General features: G+C 36.3%; 1 protein-coding gene across 17 annotated transcripts in view; it reads right to left on the bottom strand.

Moving 5' to 3' along the window:
- osa (trithorax group protein osa) overlaps positions 1-22688 on the bottom strand; it is a 368269-nt gene that overhangs the window by 9353 nt on the left and 336228 nt on the right. For 15 of the 17 annotated variants that reach the window (XM_067790495.1, XM_067790530.1, XM_067790506.1 and 12 more), the window contains 2 exons: positions 14559-14774; positions 8928-9159 (listed from right to left, as the gene is read on the bottom strand). In XM_067790495.1, the coding sequence (XP_067646596.1) occupies positions 8928-9159; positions 14559-14774 (448 nt within the window). Of the gene's footprint in view, positions 1-8927; positions 9160-14557; positions 14775-22688 lie in introns of all 17 variants that reach the window. The other 2 variants (XM_067790540.1, XM_067790551.1) reach the window with 1 other exon arrangement.

Raw genomic sequence — 22688 nt, 5'->3', positions numbered from 1 at the left:
GGGTGCTTTCTATTCTTGTATGTATTATGTGTTTCAAATATGAGCCAAATCGAACCACAAATACGATTTTTGTGAATATCTCGATCCTTGCGCCACAAAGCGGCAATTATTTTCATAGGTCGCTTTCTATTCTTGTATGTATTATGTGTTCAAAATATGAGCCAAATCGGACCACAACTACGATTTTTGTGAAATATCGATCCTTGCGTCACCTGTCGGCGATTTTTTTCATAGGTCCCTTTCTATTCTTGTATGTATTATGTGTTCCAAATATGAGCCAAATCGGACCACAAATACGATTTTTGTGAATATATCGCTCCTTGCGCCACCTAGCGGCAATTTTTTTCATAGGTCGCTTTCTATTCTTGTTTGTATTATGTGTTCCAAATATGAGCCAAATCGGACCACAAATACGATTTTTGTGTTCCATATATGATTTTATACGATTTTTGTGAATATCTCGATCCTTGCGCCACCTAGAGGCAATTTTTTTCATAGGTCGCTTTCTATTCTTGTATGTATTATGTGTTCCAAATATGAGCCAAATCGGACCACAAATACGATTTTTGTGAATATATCGCTCCTTGCGCCACCTAGCGGCAATTTTTTTCATAGGTCGCTTTCTATTCTTGTTTGTATTATGTGTTCCAAATATGAGCCAAATCGGACCACAAATACGATTTTTGTGCATATACCGATCCTTGCGCCACCTAGCGGCGATTATTTTTCATAGATCGCTTTCTATTCTTGTATGTATTATGTGTTTCAAATATGAGCCAAATCGGACCACAAATACGATTTATGTGAATATCTCGATCCTTGCGCCACCAAGCGGCAATTTTTTTCATAGGTCGCTTTCTATTCTTGTATGTATTATGTGTTCAAAATATGAGCCAAATCGGAGAACAAATACGATTTTTGTGAATATCTCGATCCTTGCGCCACCTAGCGGCGATTCTTTTTCATAGATCGCTTTCTATTCTTGTATGTATTATGTGTTTCAAATATGAGCCAAATCGAACCACAAATACGATTTTTGTGAATATCTCGATCCTTGCGCCACAAAGCGGCAATTATTTTCATAGGTCGCTTTCTATTCTTGTATGTATTATGTGTTCAAAATATGAGCCAAATCGGACCACAACTACGATTTTTGTGAAATATCGATCCTTGCGTCACCTGTCGGCGATTTTTTTCATAGGTCCCTTTCTATTCTTGTATGTATTATGTGTTCCAAATATGAGCCAAATCGGACCACAAATACGATTTTTGTGAATATATCGCTCCTTGCGCCACCTAGCGGCAATTTTTTTCATAGGTCGCTTTCTATTCTTGTTTGTATTATGTGTTCCAAATATGAGCCAAATCGGACCACAAATACGATTTTTGTGTTCCATATATGATTTTATACGATTTTTGTGAATATCTCGATCCTTGCGCCACCTAGAGCCAATTTTTTTCATAGGTCGCTTTCTATTCTTGTATGTATTATGTGTTCCAAATATGAGCCAAATCGGACCACAAATACGATTTTTGTGAATATATCGCTCCTTGCGCCACCTAGCGGCAATTTTTTTCATAGGTCGCTTTCTGTTCTTGTTTGTATTATGTGTTCCAAATATGAGCCAAATCGGACCACAAATACGATTTTTGTGCATATACCGATCCTTGCGCCACCTAGCGGCGATTATTTTTCATAGATCGCTTTCTATTCTTGTATGTATTATGTGTTTCAAATATGAGCCAAATCGGACCACAAATACGATTTATGTGAATATCTCGATCCTTGCGCCACCAAGCGGCAATTTTTTTCATAGGTCGCTTTCTATTCTTGTATGTATTATGTGTTCAAAATATGAGCCAAATCGGACCACAAATACGATTTATGTGAATATCTCGATCCTTGCGCCACCAAGCGGCAATTTTTTTCATAGGTCGCTTTCTATTCTTGTATGTATTATGTGTTCTAAATATGAGCCAAATCGGACCACAAATACGATTTTTGTGAATATCTCGATCCTTGCGCCACCAAGCGGCAATTTTTTTCATAGGTCGCTTTCTATTCTTGTATGTATTATGTGTTCAAAATATGAGCCAAATCGGACCACAAATACGATTTATGTGAATATCTCGATCCTTGCGCCACCAAGCGGCAATTTTTTTCATAGGTCGCTTTCTATTCTTGTATGTATTATGTGTTCAAAATATGAGCCAAATCGGACCACAAATACGATTTATGTGAATATCTCGATCCTTGCGCCACCAAGCGGCAATTTTTTTCATAGGTCGCTTTCTATTCTTGTATGTATTATGTGTTCAAAACATGAGCCAAATCGGACCACAAATACGATTTTTGTGAATATCTCGATGCTTGCGCCAGCTAGCGGCAATTTTTTTCATAGGTCGCTTTCTATTCTTGTTTGTATTATGTGTTCCAAATATGAGCCAAATCCTGATCCTTGCGCCGCCTAGCGGCGATTTTTTTTATAGGTCGCTTTCTATTCTTGTATGTATTAGTGTTCATTTAATTTCATTTCATTTATTTACTGACAGTATTAGCACAATAAGATCTTGTATGATCTTTTATAGTGCAACAATGGTTACATAATAATGAGTATAATTTTTTAAAACCGAAATATGATTTGATACGATTTTTGTGAAAATCTCGATCCTTGCGCCACCTGACGGCGATTTTTTTCTTATTATTGCATTGTCATCGGGTTCTGCACTATGTCCCAAGTTTCAAGCTTGTAGCTTATCGGGAAGTTACTTCAATTTCAATTACAAATTTCGTTTACAACGGCCGTGCATGCGGCCGTGCGGCCTGCCTGTCAAGTCAAGCTAAATAAAACCCGTTTAAAAAAAAGACAGCGGGCGCTGATAATTTGCCTGCGGAGCTATTAAAATACGCCGGCGAGTTGTTGAGGCGCACGCATGAACTTGTATGCAAAATGTGGTCTGACAGATGCATGCCCGACGATTGGCACCTAAGTGTTCTTTGTCCAGTTCACAAGAAGGGGGAAACTACACGCCAATGAAAGCGAAATCAGCCTTATAAGGACCGCATATAAGGTTCTAACAAGCGTATTGTGCGAAAGATTGAAGCCCACCATGAATCGGCTGACTGAACCTGATTACTGCGGCTTTAATCAAAATCCCCACGATAGAACAGTACTCGTTGCGGTAGACCTATCAAAAGCTTTTGATACATTCAACCATGGCATGTTACTGCCAAGACCTGGAAGGGTCTACCCTTCCCCCAAGCCTTAAAAGGTTGACCGCAAATTATCTGGGTGGTCGGCAGGCATCGGTACAATTTAGAAACGCAACATCAAAACCAAGAAGAATTAAACAAGGGGTCCCACAGCGTGGTGTCCTATCCCCACTTTTGTTTAGCTTCTACATATAAAAGCTACCTTCGCCACCAGAAGGAGTTATTACTATCGTTTCCTACGTCGATGACTGCACAATAATGGCCACCAGCCTAGGCCCACAGATTGATGAGATTTGCAACAAAATAAACGGCTACCTCCCTAATATCTCAAGTTGTTTCACCTCGCCAAACCTGACATTATCACCGACTAAATCATCAACAACAACAACCTCTTCATCGATTTTAGAACCGTCTTCGACAGTGTAAAAAGGGCTGCTTATTTATATGCCGCTATTTCTGCATTTGGTTTACACGCAAGACTTATATTGTGCAAAATGATGTTCAGCAACACCACCAGCTCGGTCAGAATTGGGAAGGACCTCTGTGATCCGTTCAAAACTAAACCATTTTTCAGACACCCTGAATCACACACAAAGTTTTGTTTGCCAATTCGGCCTCAAGAGAAATGCTTTTTGACGTCTGTTTTTCACTGCGTTTTGGAAATTTTTCTTTTGGTGCGTTTTAATACTGTGCCGAATATTAGCATCACTAAGCGATACTACCATCCCTACGCCGATACTAAGCAGCCACTCGTATGTACGTACACAAATCAATCATCATTTATACACATACATACAAGGCAGCGGAGAGATACTCACAAACGCATGTAATCATCAGCCGAAGTAATACTCACATATACACGCGCATATGGCTACAAACTACAAATATTCATGTATATCGCTGGTAACCAAGCAAGAGATTCTAGAAGGCGAAACGTCTAGACTTTGGTAGAAATATGCGAATCAAGCAACGGAGAGTATAAAAACAGCGCAAGCTGAGTAATAAGTTTCAATTTGATTTAAACACGCAATCAGTTGTGAAGTGAAGTATTATTGTACTACTCCCAGAGTTGTCTAATAAAGACCATTTTGCAATACAGAATATTGGAGTGATTTATTCAACAGTTTAGCGATTCGAACGTTAGCAGAAGGTTTGGAATACGAATAAGGGCAAATTCCACCCTAAATTCGTAACAATACCATTTCTCTGCCTGATTTGTGTGACTTGCACATGTGATCTTGTTCACATGTATCGGTTTTCCTTCTTAGGGAAAGAATATTGGGCGGCCACTTTTTGGCTTGCCTCACTAAGCCATCTTTGTTGAAGCACAAACCATTCTTCGAGCAGGGTCATAGGATAATCCTGCCAACTTTTCGCCAACTTTTTGACGTAGTTCTTTGTTAATATAAATTGTTCTTTTTGTTTAAGGCTTAACTTCAGAAGCTAATATATTTTTAAAAATGTACTGTAGCACCAATTCAAAAGTAATTTATTCAAAGCGTACTTTTTCTTTACTAAAAAAAATGTAGGTAGTTGCAAATTTGCACAACTTTCTGTGCCAGTCTTTCGTGTAGAAAACAAAACTACACCGAAATAAATCAAATAAATGCAAAAAAAAGGATCAATAATACCTGGCGTCCTAGACACCGGCGTGTAAGCACCCTGTTGATAAGGGGAGGCACGCGGTGGCGGTGGTACATTACTGACGCTACTATTACTACCACTACCACAGCCACCAACAACCGGATCGTCAAAGGGATTGTTCACATTAATATAATCACCAGCTGCTGCTGTTTGTGTATTGCCTATGGATGCATAATGGCGAGACGAATTATTGATGATTTTTTTTTTGTATTTTGTTACCACGTGTGTATGATAAGATTTGGTTGTGCATCACAAACATAAAAGTAATGTATGTTTTAATTGTTGGTAGTGACGGTGATGGTGATTGGTGGTGGTGGTTTTGGTTGTTTTTGATTTTGGTGAAATGATGATGACGGTGTTGGTTGGTGAAGTGAAGGTAGTGATTGAAATTTGCAAAATAAGAAGTAAAATATATAAGATCAAATTAAATTTTATTGAAATATTAGTATGAAATGTAAAAACATGTTTAGTCAAGGGACCCTTAAATCAAAACACGATATTGATGCTAACTTTTTGTTAGCAATTTTCAAATGTGTATCACTAAACTAATACTATGTACAAACCCACACCAAATTGGCAATTTATTACGCAATTTATTATATAATAAATTGTTTCAAACTGCAAGTGCAACCTTGTAAAATGTGTTTATTGAGTAGATTTAAACGTCAGTTACACATGGCTCAACTATATGGTTGGCTCATCTCATCAGGTAATTTTATTTTTTTCATTTCACTGGAGTAGGGATTGTCAAAAGAGGATGGCAAACTCAAAATGAAACCAAAACATTGAACACATTTTCTTACAACACGCACATTTTGACAGTCTGAACAAAGGTATGTTGTTGCTTTAGAGATGAGCCAACCAGCAGTCAAATTACTATTGTTTAAGCTAAATTGAGTTGTATGAACACCACTCAATTTAAATCGAAATTGCCTCAATTTCTTTTTCTGTTTGAACATAGTATAAACTAAAAACTTAACAATTTGGAATTTAGATTTGGGCTGGGACGGACTATCCGTATATTCGAATATCCGAATATCCATACGGATATCCGTTGACACGGATAAAATTCGGTTAATAATCGTTTGTGAAACTATCCGGATATCCGGACTTATGAAGATCCGGTTTATAATATTTTTCGATATCCAGTGAAAGCAACCAATTGGTGTACCATATAATATATGGTGACCAGGTCTATGAAAAGGTGGCTTATGACTAAAAAACAGCTGTTTCTCGCTCCTTCTGGCACTGAGATTGCGGCTTATTTGTTCTTCGTATAAGTAACGCTGAAACTCGTCTTCCTCGCTTGTGTCACTGTCATTATCATTTAGGCGTATATCCATGGCCGTGAGATCACTGTTTTCCGGAGCTTCTTCTTGGGCAATCATATCAGCAGTACCAATTTTATTGCACATTTTTTCTACATGATTTTTTATTTTGTTACGAAAAGCATCGGTCTAAAGGTGCTTCAACTGTTTGAGCTCGTATCAAGACAACTCGCCATATGTGCAATAATGATATTTTCTACATCTTTTCCAGTTTAAGTTCAGAAAATTACAATTCAAGTTCAGAATTTCCAATTTAAATTCAGAAATTTACAATTCAAGTTCAGAAATTTACAATTCAAGTTCAGAATTTTCAATTCAAGTTCAGAAATTTCAATTCAAATTCAGAAATTCCAATTTAAATTTAGAAATTCCAATTTAAATTCAGAAATTTACAATTTAAGTTCAGAATTTTCAATTCAAGTTCAGAAAATTACAATTCAAGTTCAGAAATTTCAATTTAATTTCAGAAATATACAATTCAAATTCAGAAAATTACAATTCAAGTTCAGAAATTCCAATTTCCAATCAGAAATTTCCAATTCAAGTTCAGAAAATTACAATTTAAATTCAGAAAATTGCAATTCCAGTTCAGAAAATTACAATTCAAGTTCAGAACTTTCAATTCAAGTTCAGAAAGTTTGTCGGGTATTTTTTTTTTCATCCAATGGAAATATATGTATGTAAGATGGTATCTATGTGTTAAGGAAGCACTGGACATCTTAACTCGTTTAAATAAATTTTGCGAGATAGTGAAGAAAAAACTCGTCATAAGAAGCAATTGCAATGCCATCCAGCTATATTCTTAGCGTCACAACCTTTGATCTGCACTGAATATGACATCAGTGATGACGAAGATATAACCACTTAAAACAGTCAACGGAGCGTCCACACTCCCGGAAGTAACGTATAGGTACTGTCTGCATAGATCTTGGCGCCATATGTGAAAATATCTCAACTTGTCAGCCATCATCATCATTCATCATGAATTGGCACTTAATCGCGATTTTGGCAGTTTCGTAACAAATCATGCCAGCTTTCCCTGTTTCGCGGCAACTGACGGCGATTGGTAGCACAATAAGAGGTCAAGTCTTCCTCCACCTTCGCAACTCTGTGGAGGTCTCTCACTTCCACTGCTGTTTCGACTGAAGTACTTTCTTGGCCGTAGCGTCATCATGCACTTGTTGGAAAGAACTATCCATCCACCATTTGATTTCAAGGTTCGGGATGTACACACCTTGAAGAAAACTTCGGGTACACTATACCCAAGCCACCATTTTGGCAACATGGTCAACGAAGCATCAACACTTCCGCAAGTAACATATAAGTATAAAATTAATTAATTAAAATAACCTTCGAAAATTAACACCCCAATTATAAATTTCTGAACTTGTATTGTATTTTTCTGAACTTTAAATGAAAATACTGAACTTGAATTTTAATTTTCTGAACTTGAATTGTAGTTTTCTGAATTTAAATTGGAATTTCTGAACTTGAATTGTAATTTTCTGAACTTGAATTGTAATTTTCTGAACTTGAATTGTAGTTTTCTGAATTTAAATTGGAATTTCTGAACTTGAATTGTAAATTTCTGAACTTAAACTGGAAAAGGTGTAGAACATCATCTGCATCCCAGTCACTGTCCGAAATTGCGATATTTTGAGCGGCCTTGTTTTTTAAAATTGAACGATCAGCAATTACTGCAACATAAAAAGAACTGAATTTCATCTTGTTGGACAACTTTGGATTTGTTTTTAACTCTCTTTTCAGTTTGTATTAAATGTTTCTCGATAGCATATGTACGTTTACTCGAAGGATTGAAACTCATCACCAGTTTTGATACCTTTTGACTCCGCAACATTCCGGTAGTTCCATTCGTAAATTAACGCTCAACTGAAGTGTATGTGCAGTGCTTGGTTATGTCAGGGCTTAAGCCCCCAACAGCATTTGTTATATTTTTCGCGTCGTCGTGTACAATAGCTGCGACATTTTCTTCGATATCCCATTCTTCCATGCCATCTCGAAGCGAGACTTCCAAATTCTCAGCTGTGTGGCTTTCAGTCATTTCTTCGATGAGCAAATTGAAAGAGCGAGGAGTCCAATTAGAATCTAAATAATTCGGTGTAAGTCCCATATAGGATAGGGTGGCTCTTGATGTCCAACAATCAGTGGGCAAAGCTATGTCAGATGCTGAACTGGGATTTTTCTTAACTTTCTCTATTTCACGGTTATGCATGGCTTGCATTCTACCGGAAATTGTTTTGCGACAAGGAATTACATACTCTGGTTCGAGGACATTAACAAACTTCCTGAATCCATCACATTCCACCAATTAAATAGGCAATAAATTGTAACTTTTTTTTATTAATAATTTTTCGATGTTCGCTTCGTTCAATTCTGATATGCAGATATTCAACTTTTATATTCCAGTATCCGGATATTCTGATTTTCCATTTACGCATCCGGATAGCCGGATTTCTTGCTTAGCTATCCGGTTATTCGAATATCCGGTTTATCCGGAGATTTGAAAAATTCGGATGCAGTTCACAGCCCTAATTTAGAAATATGCCATTTTAAGAATAAATCGTTTGGTAAGTGTGTTAAGTTGAAAGAGCAAAAAATTTTACTAAAATATTTTCGGGAACATTAGTTAGAACATTAATTATGTACTTCCTGTCACAGTAAACTAAATAATTTAAAAAGAAAAAGCCCCAATCATTAATTAATTAATATCTATCAATTACCTGCATGTGGAGTTTGTGCATTGCTTTGTGAGGGTGGTCTTTGCATTTGACCACCACCTGCACCATAGTCTGGTTGTGGACCAGCTGTACCCGGATAAGCGCTCGGATAACCTGGATAGCCATCCATCGATGCATTCGCAGCTGCACCCTGAGCAGGGAATGAATCTTGAGAATTCGAGGAACCAGCTGTCATTGTTGATGGATTTGTATTTTCCAACCCGATTGCACCGCCAATTTTTTTCAATGTGTGGTTATTTTTTGAAATAAAAAAATATGGTAAATTTATAATTAAAATGGCGCTCTTCAATGGTATAGTTTAGAAAAATAATGATTGTTGTAAGAGAGAAATATATCAAAAACAAAAATAAGAAAACAATACCCTGCTAAACAGAGCTGACGGAAACTCCAACACATTAACAGAATTTTTGACAAGACTAATACACTCGCATAAATTTTTCCTTTTATTCGTATGGAAAACCATGGTGTGTATGTGTATGCATACACGTATACACAATGTTTACATCAGGTTTGTCATGTCGCTTCAAACAAGCTGATAGAAACTTTGCTTTACGCTGTGAGGTAAATTTCCATCAGCCATATCTATCAATTGATGCCTCAAATGACTGACAGCTGTCTAGCAGGGTATTGATTATACTAAATAACTAATATATAAGGCTTAATGAAACTTGGAAGCACTTTTTACTCTTAAGACCAGAAAAAAACGAGAAACTGCCATGTTATATCGATTAATTAGCCACAGTTCGTTTCTCCTAAAGGGTATGGAGAAAATGTGTGATCAGCATATTAGGGAGGTCAATCTAACAAACTCTCTCTTTGTAGGACTCAATTTGCCTTTAGTCTGGAAAATCAAAAAGAGCTCACGGAGAAATAAATATAAAAGGCTTTGTTGTCTAAAAATATAGCTCTCTCTGAGCTTTTATTGATATCTCACAAGGCTTTCGATAACACGACACATGAAACTATCGAACAAACTCTGATTGACAAGCATATAAGCTTAATGATAATTTGCTGGGTGCTATGCTGAAGAGAAGAAACATCAGTCTTGTACTGGGAGAAACAAATAAGTCAATTGTGGCCACTACAGGATGGCCCCAAGGGGATGTACTCTCTCATGTCTTGTGGATCCTATTCATAGGTGACCACTTTAAATTACTGAACTCCAATGAATTTGACACACATGGGCTAGCAGATGAGTTAGTAATCTGCAGCATAGAGATGCACGAGGAAACAAAACTGTTCTTGTACCTTTCACCCGGAGAAGAAAGCTATACATGGCAGAACTATCCCTACTGATGCACTTATTGCTTAGTTCCTAGAATATGAAAAGGAGGTATTCCTATTCTAATAGAGAAAGAGGCAACACATTCTGCACTAAGATGTCAAAATATCTCTTAGCTAATAAGAAAATGTATAGAAAATCCCATATTTCAACTACGTGATGCAATGGCCCCTACGTACATAATATCCTCATTATGCAGAAGCAATTGCGGAGTATGGGGCACGAAGATTGTAAATCATAAAGGTAATGAATAGACAGACTACCTAGCCAAGCGGATGCTATAGTAGCATTCTATGGCCTTCCGTTGACTCACAAAGGCACACACTAGGAAGACCATAAGTAACTGGGAAAAAAAGCATTTTAGATGACACTGGATTGAATTTTCAGGGTCTGTCACTTTTGTGAGCTGGAGGACGAAACTTCTCTGCGAATGCGTCACTCTAGCAATGCAGAGACTACCATCCAGGAGGCGTGACTCTTAATCCTTTCTTGATATGGAATAAAAAGCTTGAAGAGATACTTAAATACATTAAATGCCTCCACATACAGTAAAATACTGAAATTTCAAGCACAATAGATAAAAATAAAGGTCGTAGTGCTTGGAGGCCTACTACTAAAGATTAATATTCTGCAGAGAGATGAGTTTCCGTTAAAAGTTTTCAAGGGCAGGTTTGCCAAGCCACTGTCGACATTAGATAATTTTTTTGTAATTGAAAAAAACTTTTGCATAATACCCTACAAAAATATGGGAACAGATTCTGTGTTATAAATAGGAATAGCAAAGCTCAGTGCTATACCCAAGCTCTTTGAATCGACCGTCACAGAGCAACTAGCTCATAATATCCTCAACCATTGACCTGTCTCAACATGGTAAATCTACCGTGACAAACTTGCATTTAAGGCAGGGATAACCAAAATTGAAACTGTGGCTGTATTAGTGAGAGTGCGATGATCGTACGAATCACTTGATGTACGATTCAATCGCCTATTAGCAAGCAACGAGGCAACATCGTATGCAATAATTTTATTTATTTATGCGCAAGATTACGAAACTTCGTGCATAAATAGCATAGTCGTACGCAAACATATGACACCAACAATCGATGTTGCTACTCTGCTTGTTGAGCGACAACTAAATACGAAAGGGAATAACAATACGTGTGAAGTGGCGCCAATAATTAATCAATTAAATGGTTACCCCTGATTTAAAGCTAACAGCAAAATCTATGTCATTTATACAGATTTAAGTAAAGCTTTCGATAAAGTTTCCCATTTAATTCCTCGAATTAAGCTCGATGGATTGGGCTTCAGGCCTTTGTTTCTCTCCTGGGTATGTGCATACTTGAAGGCAAGAAAACATACGGTTATATTTAATAATTTTTGGTCTGAATCTATTGATGTTAATTCAGGTCTTCCTTTCTGCTTCTCATGAATGAATTTCCCAATGTTTTTAAGTACTGTAAGCCGCTAATATACGCTGATGATGCTATGCCCATCCACTCACCAGAGGATAGATCAAGTCTTCGATCGGAACTGAATAGCCTAATTGAATAGTGTAACCTAAATGTAATGTCATTAAACCTGCCGAAGTGTGCTTCGGAACTCCCACTAATCCCACGAGTATATGACTGATGATTCTAACATTAAACAAACAAGTCATTGCTTTGTAGACTTAGACGTTAGAATGGAGCCTAAAGTCGACTTTAAATTGGTTATATTCTATGTTCCTATTAGACCATTTAAACATTTTCAACCAATTCATATACGAGCAATGCAGATCGAATTTTGAAATCCACGAACATCTTCCTTATCTGTGTACTGATTTCAATAAGCACTGCAAAATGCGGCCTTGGGGAGTGTTATCGATATTGATAGTCCTTTGCCGGATGCAGATTCGGTACGTTCCGGTAACAATCACCATTAAGGTACCAGCCCGAAAGAAAGAAACAGGATTCGCTACAGGTAGGTGAGATTGACAATTGGTTTGCAAAAGCTATAAAGGTTGCGCTACACAACCTTTAAGTCCACTTGGTATTTTAGTCGCCTCTTACAATGGGCATACCTGCCGCGGGTATATTTTAAGCCTCCTAACCCGATAGGGGTTAGACCTGCGTCTCACTCCTCGTAACGAAGAAATGTCCTACTGACTACCTTAAATACGATATGATTTAGGTGGATGGCTTAGAATAACGTTCTTTTCCAACACGCCACACTTATCGCCAGCTACAATGATATACATAGCTGCTCGAAGTCACGTCTATTTCGACAGCATTAATATAATAATCATTTCCCGTTGCTCGGCATCATAGTCCCTCCCAACAACTTATTAAATATTGTGGCGAATATTGACAATTTCGACACATCACTAAATCTACTAGAAAATAAATTCTGCACAACAACAACTACTAGGGAAAGAAATGAAATAGAAAACACCCACACATACACCTAAACCGCAACTAAGCGCGCATATGACCTTACATAAACATTCATGTATACAGCAAATATGTGATGCATATATGTAGGTGAGTAAAGTAAATAACCAACTACTCAAGAAGGCTGTTCGAGAAAAGCCTAAACCCTGGGAGAAATAGACGAACGATACAACTGAGAGTATAAAGGCGGCGCAGTAAGTGAATTACGCGAATAATTTCAATTGTTAGGCGGCCACCGTGGTGTGATGGTAGCGTGCTCCGCCTATCACACCGTATGCCCTGGGTTCAACTCCCGGGCAAAGCAACATCAAAATTTTAGAAATAAGATTTTTCAATTAGAAGAAAATGTTTCTAAGCGGGGTCGCCCCTCGGCAGTGTCTGGCAAGCGCTCCGATTGTATTTCTGCCATGAAAAGCTCTCAGTGAAAACTCATCTGCCTTGCAGATGCCGTTCGGAGTCGGCATAAAACATGTAGGTCCCGTCCGGCCAATTTGTAGGGAAAAATCAAGAGGAGCACGACGCAAATTGGAAGAGAAGCTCGGCCTTAGATCTCTTCGGAGGTTATCGCGCCTTACATGTATGTATGTAAGCGCTACTGCCAGAGTAGTGATGTTGATAAAGAACATTTTATATACAGAACATTTGAATGTATTTATTCGAAAGTTCGCTGATTCGAGCGATAGGACAAGGCGCAAAATAATCGGGATTCTTAAGATTCGCAACAATATAGATATTCTACAGTAAAAATTTCGTTCACTTTGTATACAGTCAATTTTTAATTATATTTAGTCTGATTATTTGTTAAATTTGTACATATATAAATTTCGTGTCACGTTATTTGTCCGCGATGGACTCCTAAACTGTTTACCCAATTTTAACTAAATTCGCACACCGTGTGTAGTTTGATCCTACTTGCAATATAGGGTAGCGTTCCTTTGAAGTTTCTTGGACTATGGGAAGTGGACTATGGACCGATCTATTCGAATAAATTCCATTAATGGTTCGATTTGTCTGAAATTTGGTATATAGGCAGCTCTTTGCCTACTAGGACTGCGACTGCGACTTGGACTTGAGCTGATAACAAGGGATGGAGAAGAGTAAGGAAAAACTAGAGAGAAAAGAAAAGGGGAAGGAGAAAGAGATAAGAGTTAGACGAAAATAGAGAGATAGGTAGGGGGGGGGGGGGGGGGGTAGAGGGGAAGAGGTTAAAAACTGCTTAAAAGTTACGGCAATTTCACCCAGAGGCTTAATGAAATAATTAGTCAAGTTTTCTACATTAATGCCCTAATTGACCTCAATCAATTTGTAAATTCTGAATTATCTCATTATTGCTTCACTATATGCCTAATCGAGTGAAAATCCAGTCGGCTTTGCTTGGCGTTTTAGAAAATAAGCACATATTTGGTTGGGTGCAACATCTATAGGGGTAGTTGCGCATGAATTTTATTTTGATTGCATTTACAATTAAGAAGGAAACGGCTGCTTTCCATTTTAACTATCATATATATTATTTCTAATTGCTGTTTTTATGTACGGGTCCCTTTTTCGCACTTATTTGGAATCCAAATTTATAAATAAAGTTTTGGTTATAAAGATGGAGACCCGGGCTATTAGCGAGCTTTGAAAAAATTTGGTCGTAGTGCTTTTTTTGTAAAAACTAAATATTTTTTTGGGGCTGCTGACAGATGTTCGCTTAATGAAGCAAAAGGCTCTGCATGACAAGGGAAACTTAATTATTTCATTAAATAAAATTGTGATTCGATTAAGTTTGTGTGTGAAAACGGTATTATGCAGAAAGACCAAAGCTAGAGCAGAACAACGTCTGTCGGGTCTGCTAGTAAATTAATAAAAATATAAACGTGTTTATTGAATGTATTCCACAAATTTTACTCTCTTACCTGGCGATGGTACAGAAGCGGCTTTAGCCGATTTCTTCTTTGTGCCAGCTTCCACTTGTTGTATTATGGGTAAAGGATCAATATCGCCACGATCAAAATGACATTCAAAAGTCAATAAATTCTTTGTATAATGTTTACGTAGTGTATAAGCAGCACTACTGCTAGCGCCAATGCCTAATAAGCCAGCAATATCCTTCCATGTTTTACTTTTTGTAACCTTTTTTTTTTAATATATATCACGCAACGATGAGTTTTAAATGTTATTGTTATAGGACAGAAAGGAGAAATATATAGTTAATATAATTTGGAAAGGGTTTTATAAAATTCACAAAATATGTATATACGTAAATATACATAAAATATTAAAATACAATAAGAAAATAAATAAAAAAAGGATATTGCAAGGAAACAATAATAACTTTTATTGATACTAAATGATGAACTTACTTACAAGTATAGCAATATTTACTGTTTCCATACATACCCAATTATATTTACATAACTTAACAAAACATGTAATTTTTAGTAGATAGTATGAAAAACAAAAGAAAAATAATAAATCCATACGAGTATAAATCATATAAACTAAAAAAAAGGAATATACTACGGGATTTGAGTTGCATTGGAATTATTTGAAGGAAGTTCTATAATACATTGACAACGGCCGAACATCGATCGAAAATTTCACTGTTAAAATTGGAGTTTTCTTGATAGCGAATTCGATTCAACGCACAGTGGTCTGTCTTATATGGAGGTGGCCAAAAATACTTCCAGTAGAGATATCAACGTGAAAATTTGGTCACGGCTTCACAAATATGTGAGAATTATTTTTTCATAAAATTGGTGCAGTTGATACCTTTTTACCGACCCACAACCTCCCACTTTCGCCGCATGGGGGGGCGGGGGGGGGGGGGGGGCATAGTGGTAAAATGTGTATATCGCAAATACAATGTTTAATAGGATTAAATAAAGAAATTAAAGTTATTAAAAGATCTTGCATACATAACAATAACAAAACAACAAACACACACAAAAGTTTACATTTGCATATCGTCGACTGGATAAAATAATGTCGTATGTTACATGTGATCACATATAACATACGACAATAATTTATCAGGTTGACACTATCAGAAAACTGTCGCAAAATATAGTTAGTGGCAGAAAGTGACAGCTGATATTAGTACTTTAGAATCTTAAAACTTTGACTAATAACAAGATATAAGTCGCAACGTGAGGATCGGTGAGGAACCCAACTAAAACTTTAGCTGAAATTGAAATACTTGTACAAAAACACTAATAAAGGCACTAAAATTAATTCAAAATGAAGTAAATATGTACCTTTGACTTCAATATTCATTTCTATTTATTTCAATACAATGATATTTTATGTATTTTTAAATAGCTTAAACTTGCACTTTATTTTTAACTTGCTCACACTACAAAAACCAACTAATACCATAACCTCATTTTTGAAGTGATTCTTAAAGAGTACATTTCGAATACAACAAAAACAAATACATATATTTTTTAAAAGGCTGTTGTTCTAATAAGAGATACTAACGACACATTTGGTGACAAACTTTTCACTTAAATTTTTTTATTTTTGGCCTATGGAACCGACCACTGTGCAACGCATACTTAAAAATCGATTTTCGACCATTTTCTAATGCGAAATAATATCACTACTTACATACACATAAAGTAGTAAAGGAAATCAATCAATCGTTAAACATTCGTACTCGCTGAAGGGGTAGGTAAACCAATTGACGGGCAGGTGGATTTACATATATTTATTGTTGTTTGGAAAATTGTGTTGTAAAACTTGTACTTAGTGTTATTGTTAATCATGTAAGCAATATTAGCAAGCAATGAGTTATAATGAACATGCAGTGATATACAGACCAATTCTAAATATTCTCGCGGATTTTTTTATTCCCGCGGAAAAATTCCTCCAATTCTTTTCTCCTAAGGAGAAGAATAATTGGGGAATAGGAATTTCGAATTTTCGAAGTCAGCTGTTTTGTCAATTGAAATTTCGTTGTGCATTTCTTATTTTGTTTAAAAAATTGTAGTTTAATTATTGTTGCCAATTTGTTTGAAATTAAGAAATAAGGTATAAACAATGCACATTATTGCATTTCATGTGGTATTCACTGAAATGAGTAATGAATTGGTGCCACAGCAACATCAACAGAGGAGCATAAGAAGAAGACCGGCGGGATAACACAAATCCGCCGGAGTTGCCTGCATTCATTCTGCAAAGCAATTTTCTGGCGGCCAAGTCGAGTTGAGTTCGCCTTTCGCCATATGCCAAAATCTAGTTAAGCCTTCTTAAAAAATCCTTGCGCAATTTCTGGATGGCTGCATCAAATATGCGAAGAGCTCTTCCGTTGCTTATGATATATTTTTCGACTTAAAATGAAGAATATTGTTGTTGTTGTATTAACAGTGAGAATATTGTGGTAGAATGTAATTACATATTTTAGCACAAATTTGTACAAATAAGCGTTCTTTCTTAAAATAATCATTTTCCTTTAACTATTTTGATACATTACCTTTAATTTAAAAAAAAAAAAAAATGTAAGGCGCGATAACCTCCGAAGAGATCTAAGGCCGAGCTTCTCTTCCAATTTGCGTCGTGCTCCTCTTGATTTTCCCAACAAATTGGCCGGACGGGACCTACATGTTTTAAGCCGACTCCGACCGGCATCTGCAAGGCAGATGGGTTTTCACTGAGAGCTTTTCATGGCAGAAATACACCCGGAGCGCTTGCCAAACTCTGCCGAGGGGCGACCCCGCTTAGAAAAATTTTCTTCTAATTTAAAAACTTTATTTATAAAATTTTGATGTTGCTTTGCCCGGGGTGCGAACCCAGGGCATACGGTGTGGTAGGCGGAGCACGCTACCATCACACCACGGTGGCCGCCTTTAATTTAGCTAGTGAAAAAACTCCTATGAAACGGCAGAGAAATCTCCCTCTCCCACACATTGGTAATACCTACTTTTCTCCCATAACCGGTTTCTGCTTTTTCGAACATTGTTCAGAATATGAGGAAAGGGAGAAGTGAAAAAACTCACAAGGAATTTTTATTTAGAATACGAGGAATTGGAGAAGGGAGAAAACTCGCACGGAATATGGGAGAAAAGTAGGTATTATGAATGTGAGGGAGAGGGAGATTTCTCTGCCATTTCATAGGAGTTTTTTCACTTGTTAAATTAAAGGGAATGCATCAAATAGTTAAAAGAAATTGGTTATTTTAAGAAAGAACACTTATTTGTACAAATTTGTGCTAAAAGATGTATTTATATTCTACCACAATATTCTCACTTCTAATACAACAACAACTACAACGACAATATTCTTTATTTTAAGTTGAAAAGTATATCATAAGCAACGGTAGGGCTCTTGGTATACAAATTTGATGCAGCCATCCAGAAATTGCGCAAGGATAAGGCTTAAATAGATTTTGGCATATGGCGAAAGGCGAACTCAACTCGACTTGGCCGCCAGAAAATTGCTTTGCAGAATGAATGTTGATGTTGCTGTGGCACCAATTCATTACTCATTTCAGTGAATACCACATGAAATGCAATAATGTGCATTGTTTATACCTTATTTCTTAATTTCAAACAAATTGGCAACAATAATTAAACTTTAAAATTTTTTAAACAAAATAAGAAATGTGCAACGAAATTTCAATTGACAAAACAGCTGACTTCGAAAATTCGAAATTCCTATTCCCCAATTATTGTTCTCCCTAGGAGAACAGAATTGGAGGAATTTTTCCGCGGGAATAAAAAAATCCGCGAGAACAAAATTCCGCGAGAATATTTAGAATTGGTCTGATAATTAATGATGAGCTGTACCAGCTTTACGTAGACATCAAAATAATGCAGCGAATAAAAACCAAGCGGCTACGTGTTATGCGAATGAAAGATGATGCTGCGGCTAAGAAAGCTTTTTTTTTATCGAAACCCGCCTATGGAAGCAGAGGAAGAGAGCGGCCCAAATCCGCTAAAAGGACCAGGTGGTTAGGTAAGGTTTAACTAGCCGGTCAATAAAGAGCTCACATATACTGAATGTATCCATAGTGTTACAAGAATTTGTCTGACGACCAAACGGAAGAACCCCAATCAGGTGCCAGAACATATGTTTTAGAATAACTCCGTCCTCTTTGCACATACGATCAGTTTTCTAGAACTCAGCTTAATTGCTACCTCGAGATCTGGCAACTCAGACGCACCTAATAGCTGGAGCATTGACCTGACGAGCGCAGGACACGAACACAGAACGTGCTAAACCGTTTCTTCCAGCAGCTCACACTTCCTGCACTTGCTGTTACTGACGAGACCTAACTTATAAGCATGTGGCGCCAGAAAGTATGCCCATCGTGAGCCTTAAGTCTTCTCTCTTCAGAGATATGAGCCACTTTGTGAGTCTAACTATCGTAGGCTTTGCACGTGAACTTAGAAATTTTGCAGCCCGGCGCGGTTGTCCACGCCTTTCCTGCTTGATGGATCATAATGTGACGAATATTAGCATCACTAAGTGATACTAGCACCACTAAGCTGATACTAAGCAGCCACTCGTATCTACGTAAACAAATCAATCATCATTTACACACATACATACAAAGCAACGAAGAGATACTCAAAAACACATGTAATCAATAGCCGAAGTAGTACTCACGCATACACACGCATATGGCTACAAACTACAAATATACAAGTATATGGCTGGTAACCAAGCATGAATTTCGCGAAATTACTAGACCTTAGGAGAAATGGGTGAACGAAGAACCCGAGAGTATAAAAACAGCGCAAGCTGAGGCATGACTAATCAGTTTTGATTTAAACACGCTATTGGTTGTGAAGTATAATTGTGAAGTACTACTCTCTAAGTAATCTTAATAAAGACCAGTTTGCAATACTAAATATTGGAGTGATTTATTCGACAATTTAGCGATTCTAACGTTAGCAGAAGGTTTGGAATAAGTGGAATTTCACTAAATTCGTTACAATATGCAATTCCTGTCTTCTTTTGATTTCTCCCAAACGGATTGGGACATCTATCGTCGACTCAGCGCCCAGGACCAGGTGTAAAACTATTTAAATTCCTTTACTGTTAACAAATGGCGACAGTTAGCACAGCGAAGAAGCGACTGGCGACACGCCTTGATGTGCGGCCATAACCGTTTAAACGGTTAAGCGCCAATTAAGTAGTTCTTGGTTTTCATTGGGTAAAATTTGGCCATATCATGACAAATGACAATATACATTGACCAATAAGTGAAAACGACAATTGCCCAACGGGTTGGCAGATTTGACCTAATAAAACAAAGCATTAGTAAGCAAAACTAGCTACCGATAAAGAAGCAGAAAATATTAATGTCATGCAAAATTTAATATATAAAATTGTACGATAAAAAAGTTAAATCTTTAAAAGATGCATTGAGAAACAACACAAACTACAAATCTGCGATGAAATTTAATTGCTATCAAACTTTGTTATCAGAAACTACTGTAATTAGTGCATTTTGTTTAGACGAATTTTTGAAAAGGCAAAAGATCGCTGTGGTATTTACCACAGCTTTTATTATATACACCGAAAGAAATAAAACTATTAAAATCAATCAGGTTTGTTGTTTCTGAATTAGAACAGACATTCAGTAAAATTTATCGCATTAGGGTTAATTCAACAGAGTTTTTTGTCAACAAAAAACACAACTTTTTATTATTTCAACAGCAGAAAACCACTATATATTATGTAAAACTTACAGATTCTCAATCAATCTAACTGATTTTTCTGTTAAAAGAACTGATTTCATTGGTAATTTCAACAGCGAACAAGTCTCAATATTATGCAAATGCATCAACTAATTTTAAAACAAACTTACGCTCAGGTGCTTATGACTATCGCGTCACAGAAATCTCTGTCATATCAACAGCAACTGTTAATCTTTTGTTAACGGAAATCTGTTATTTTAACAGTATTTATTGATATTCTTAGTGTGGCATTAATAACACTATGCGACAAAATCAACTTTTTTTCTGGGTATTGGACCAAACCAACCTTTTGGAGCAGATTGAGGCTTAAATATAAAAAGTAATAATATAAGAAGTAAGCCTCCAAAAAATAGATATCGACTTTCGAAGTTCGAAATTCTACATTTCGGAATTTAAATTTTTTTTTGGTTAAACCGTTCAGCAAAAATGTGGTCGCGGTCCGCTCTTTCCCTTATTTGAAGGGTTGAATATGTTTTTTTTTTTTAGAATTTAGTATAACAGTTTTTATACAAGGTGAACAGTCAGATAGTCCCCGAAGAGTGGCTACTACTTTCATGTCTGCATTGGAATTACTCGTACTGTAATTTTGCAAAAAAAAAAACGAAAAAAAAAGAATTCAGCCATTCAAATAAAAGAAAAAGGCGAACCACGACCACATTTCTACTTTTTAAATTTGCTGAACGCGTTAACAAAAAAAATTTTACTTCAAAATCCGATATCTATTTTTTGGAGGCTAACTTCGAAAAACGGAGAGTATTTTGTCTATAAGCCTCAATCTCTGCAAATAGTTGGTTTGGTCCAATTACCAGCCGGCTGTTGCAGTGTAATTGTTAGTTAACAGAGCGGCAATGGTGCTATGCCTAACACACCGAAAATCTGGGGTTCATGACCTGGAAAAAGTAACATAAAAATCTCTAGAAACAAATTTTTGAACTAGAAAAAAAATGTCGTATCAATTATTTTTTTCTTTCAAACAGAGCTGCGGTTTACATTTGATGAACTTTTTTTTGTTCATTTGACTGTTGAACCACTCCAGAATCAACAATTTATGCAAAGTTAATTGAACAGCTATTTGCGATGCCAAAAATATACAGGCATATCAATTGAAGTGGCCCTAATACGTTTGATTTTTACCAGATTTTTTCTTTCAATGTATAGGCTTCTAAAAATGCTTAGTAATTATTAAAATTATGTCGTCGGTAAAGTGGAACACATTGCAGATATGTGAACTGCCAGCCGCCATATGGCAATCTTCCATCCAGCCGTCGATATATAAATATTCAGTTGTAAAATTTCTAAATTTCTTGACTTTTCCATATTTTTACAAATATTTAGATAAACACTATGAAAATATATTACGCTAAGCAATTTTGAGAATCCCAATACAATTAGCCTAGGCTTAAATGTGTAATTTGATTAAAACTTTAGCTGAAATTGAAATACTTGTGCAAAAAACACTAATAAAGGCACTAAAATTAATTCAAAAGGAAGTAAATATGTACCTTTGACTTCAATATTCATTTCTATTTATTTCAATACAATGATATTTTATGTATTTTTAAATAGCTTAAACTTGCACTTTATTTTTAACTTGCTCACACTACAAAAACCAACTAATACCATAACCTCATTTTTGAAGTGATTCTTAAAGAGTACATTTCGAATACAACAAAAACAAATACATATATTTTTTAAAAGGCTGTTGTTCTAATAAGAGATACTAACGACACATTTGGTGACAAACTTTTCACTTAAATTTTTTTATTTTTGGCCTATGGAACCGACCACTGTGCAACGCATACTTAAAAATCGATTTTCGACCATTTTCTAATGCGAAATAATATCACTACTTACATACACATAAAGTAGTAAAGGAAATCAATCAATCGTTAAACATTCGTACTCGCTAAAGGGGTAGGTAAACCAATTGGCGGGCAGGTGAATTTACATATATTTACTGTTGTTTGGAAAATTGTGTTGTAAAACTTGTACTTAGTGTTATTGTTAATCATGTAAGCAATATTAGCAAGCAATGAGTTATAATGAACATGCAGTGATATACAGACCAATTCTAAATATTCTCGCGGATTTTTTTATTCCCGCGGAAAAATTCTTCCAATTCTTTTCTCCTAGGGAGAAGAATAATTGGGGAATAGGAATTCCGAATTTTCGAAGTCAGCTGTTTTGTCAATTGAAATTTCGTTGCGCATTTCTTATTTTGTTTAAAAAATTGTAAAGTTTAATTATTGTTGCCAATTTGTTTGAAATTAAGAAATAAGGTATAAACAATGCACATTATTGCATTTCATGTGGTATTCACTGAAATGAGTAATGAATTGGT

The sequence above is a fragment of the Eurosta solidaginis genome, chromosome 1 (genome assembly GCF_040869045.1).
Source record: "Eurosta solidaginis isolate ZX-2024a chromosome 1, ASM4086904v1, whole genome shotgun sequence".
Taxonomy (NCBI): Eukaryota; Metazoa; Arthropoda; class Insecta; order Diptera; family Tephritidae; genus Eurosta; species Eurosta solidaginis.
The sequence above is the reverse complement of the archived record's forward strand: the minus strand, read 5'-3'. Positions and strand labels throughout refer to the sequence as shown.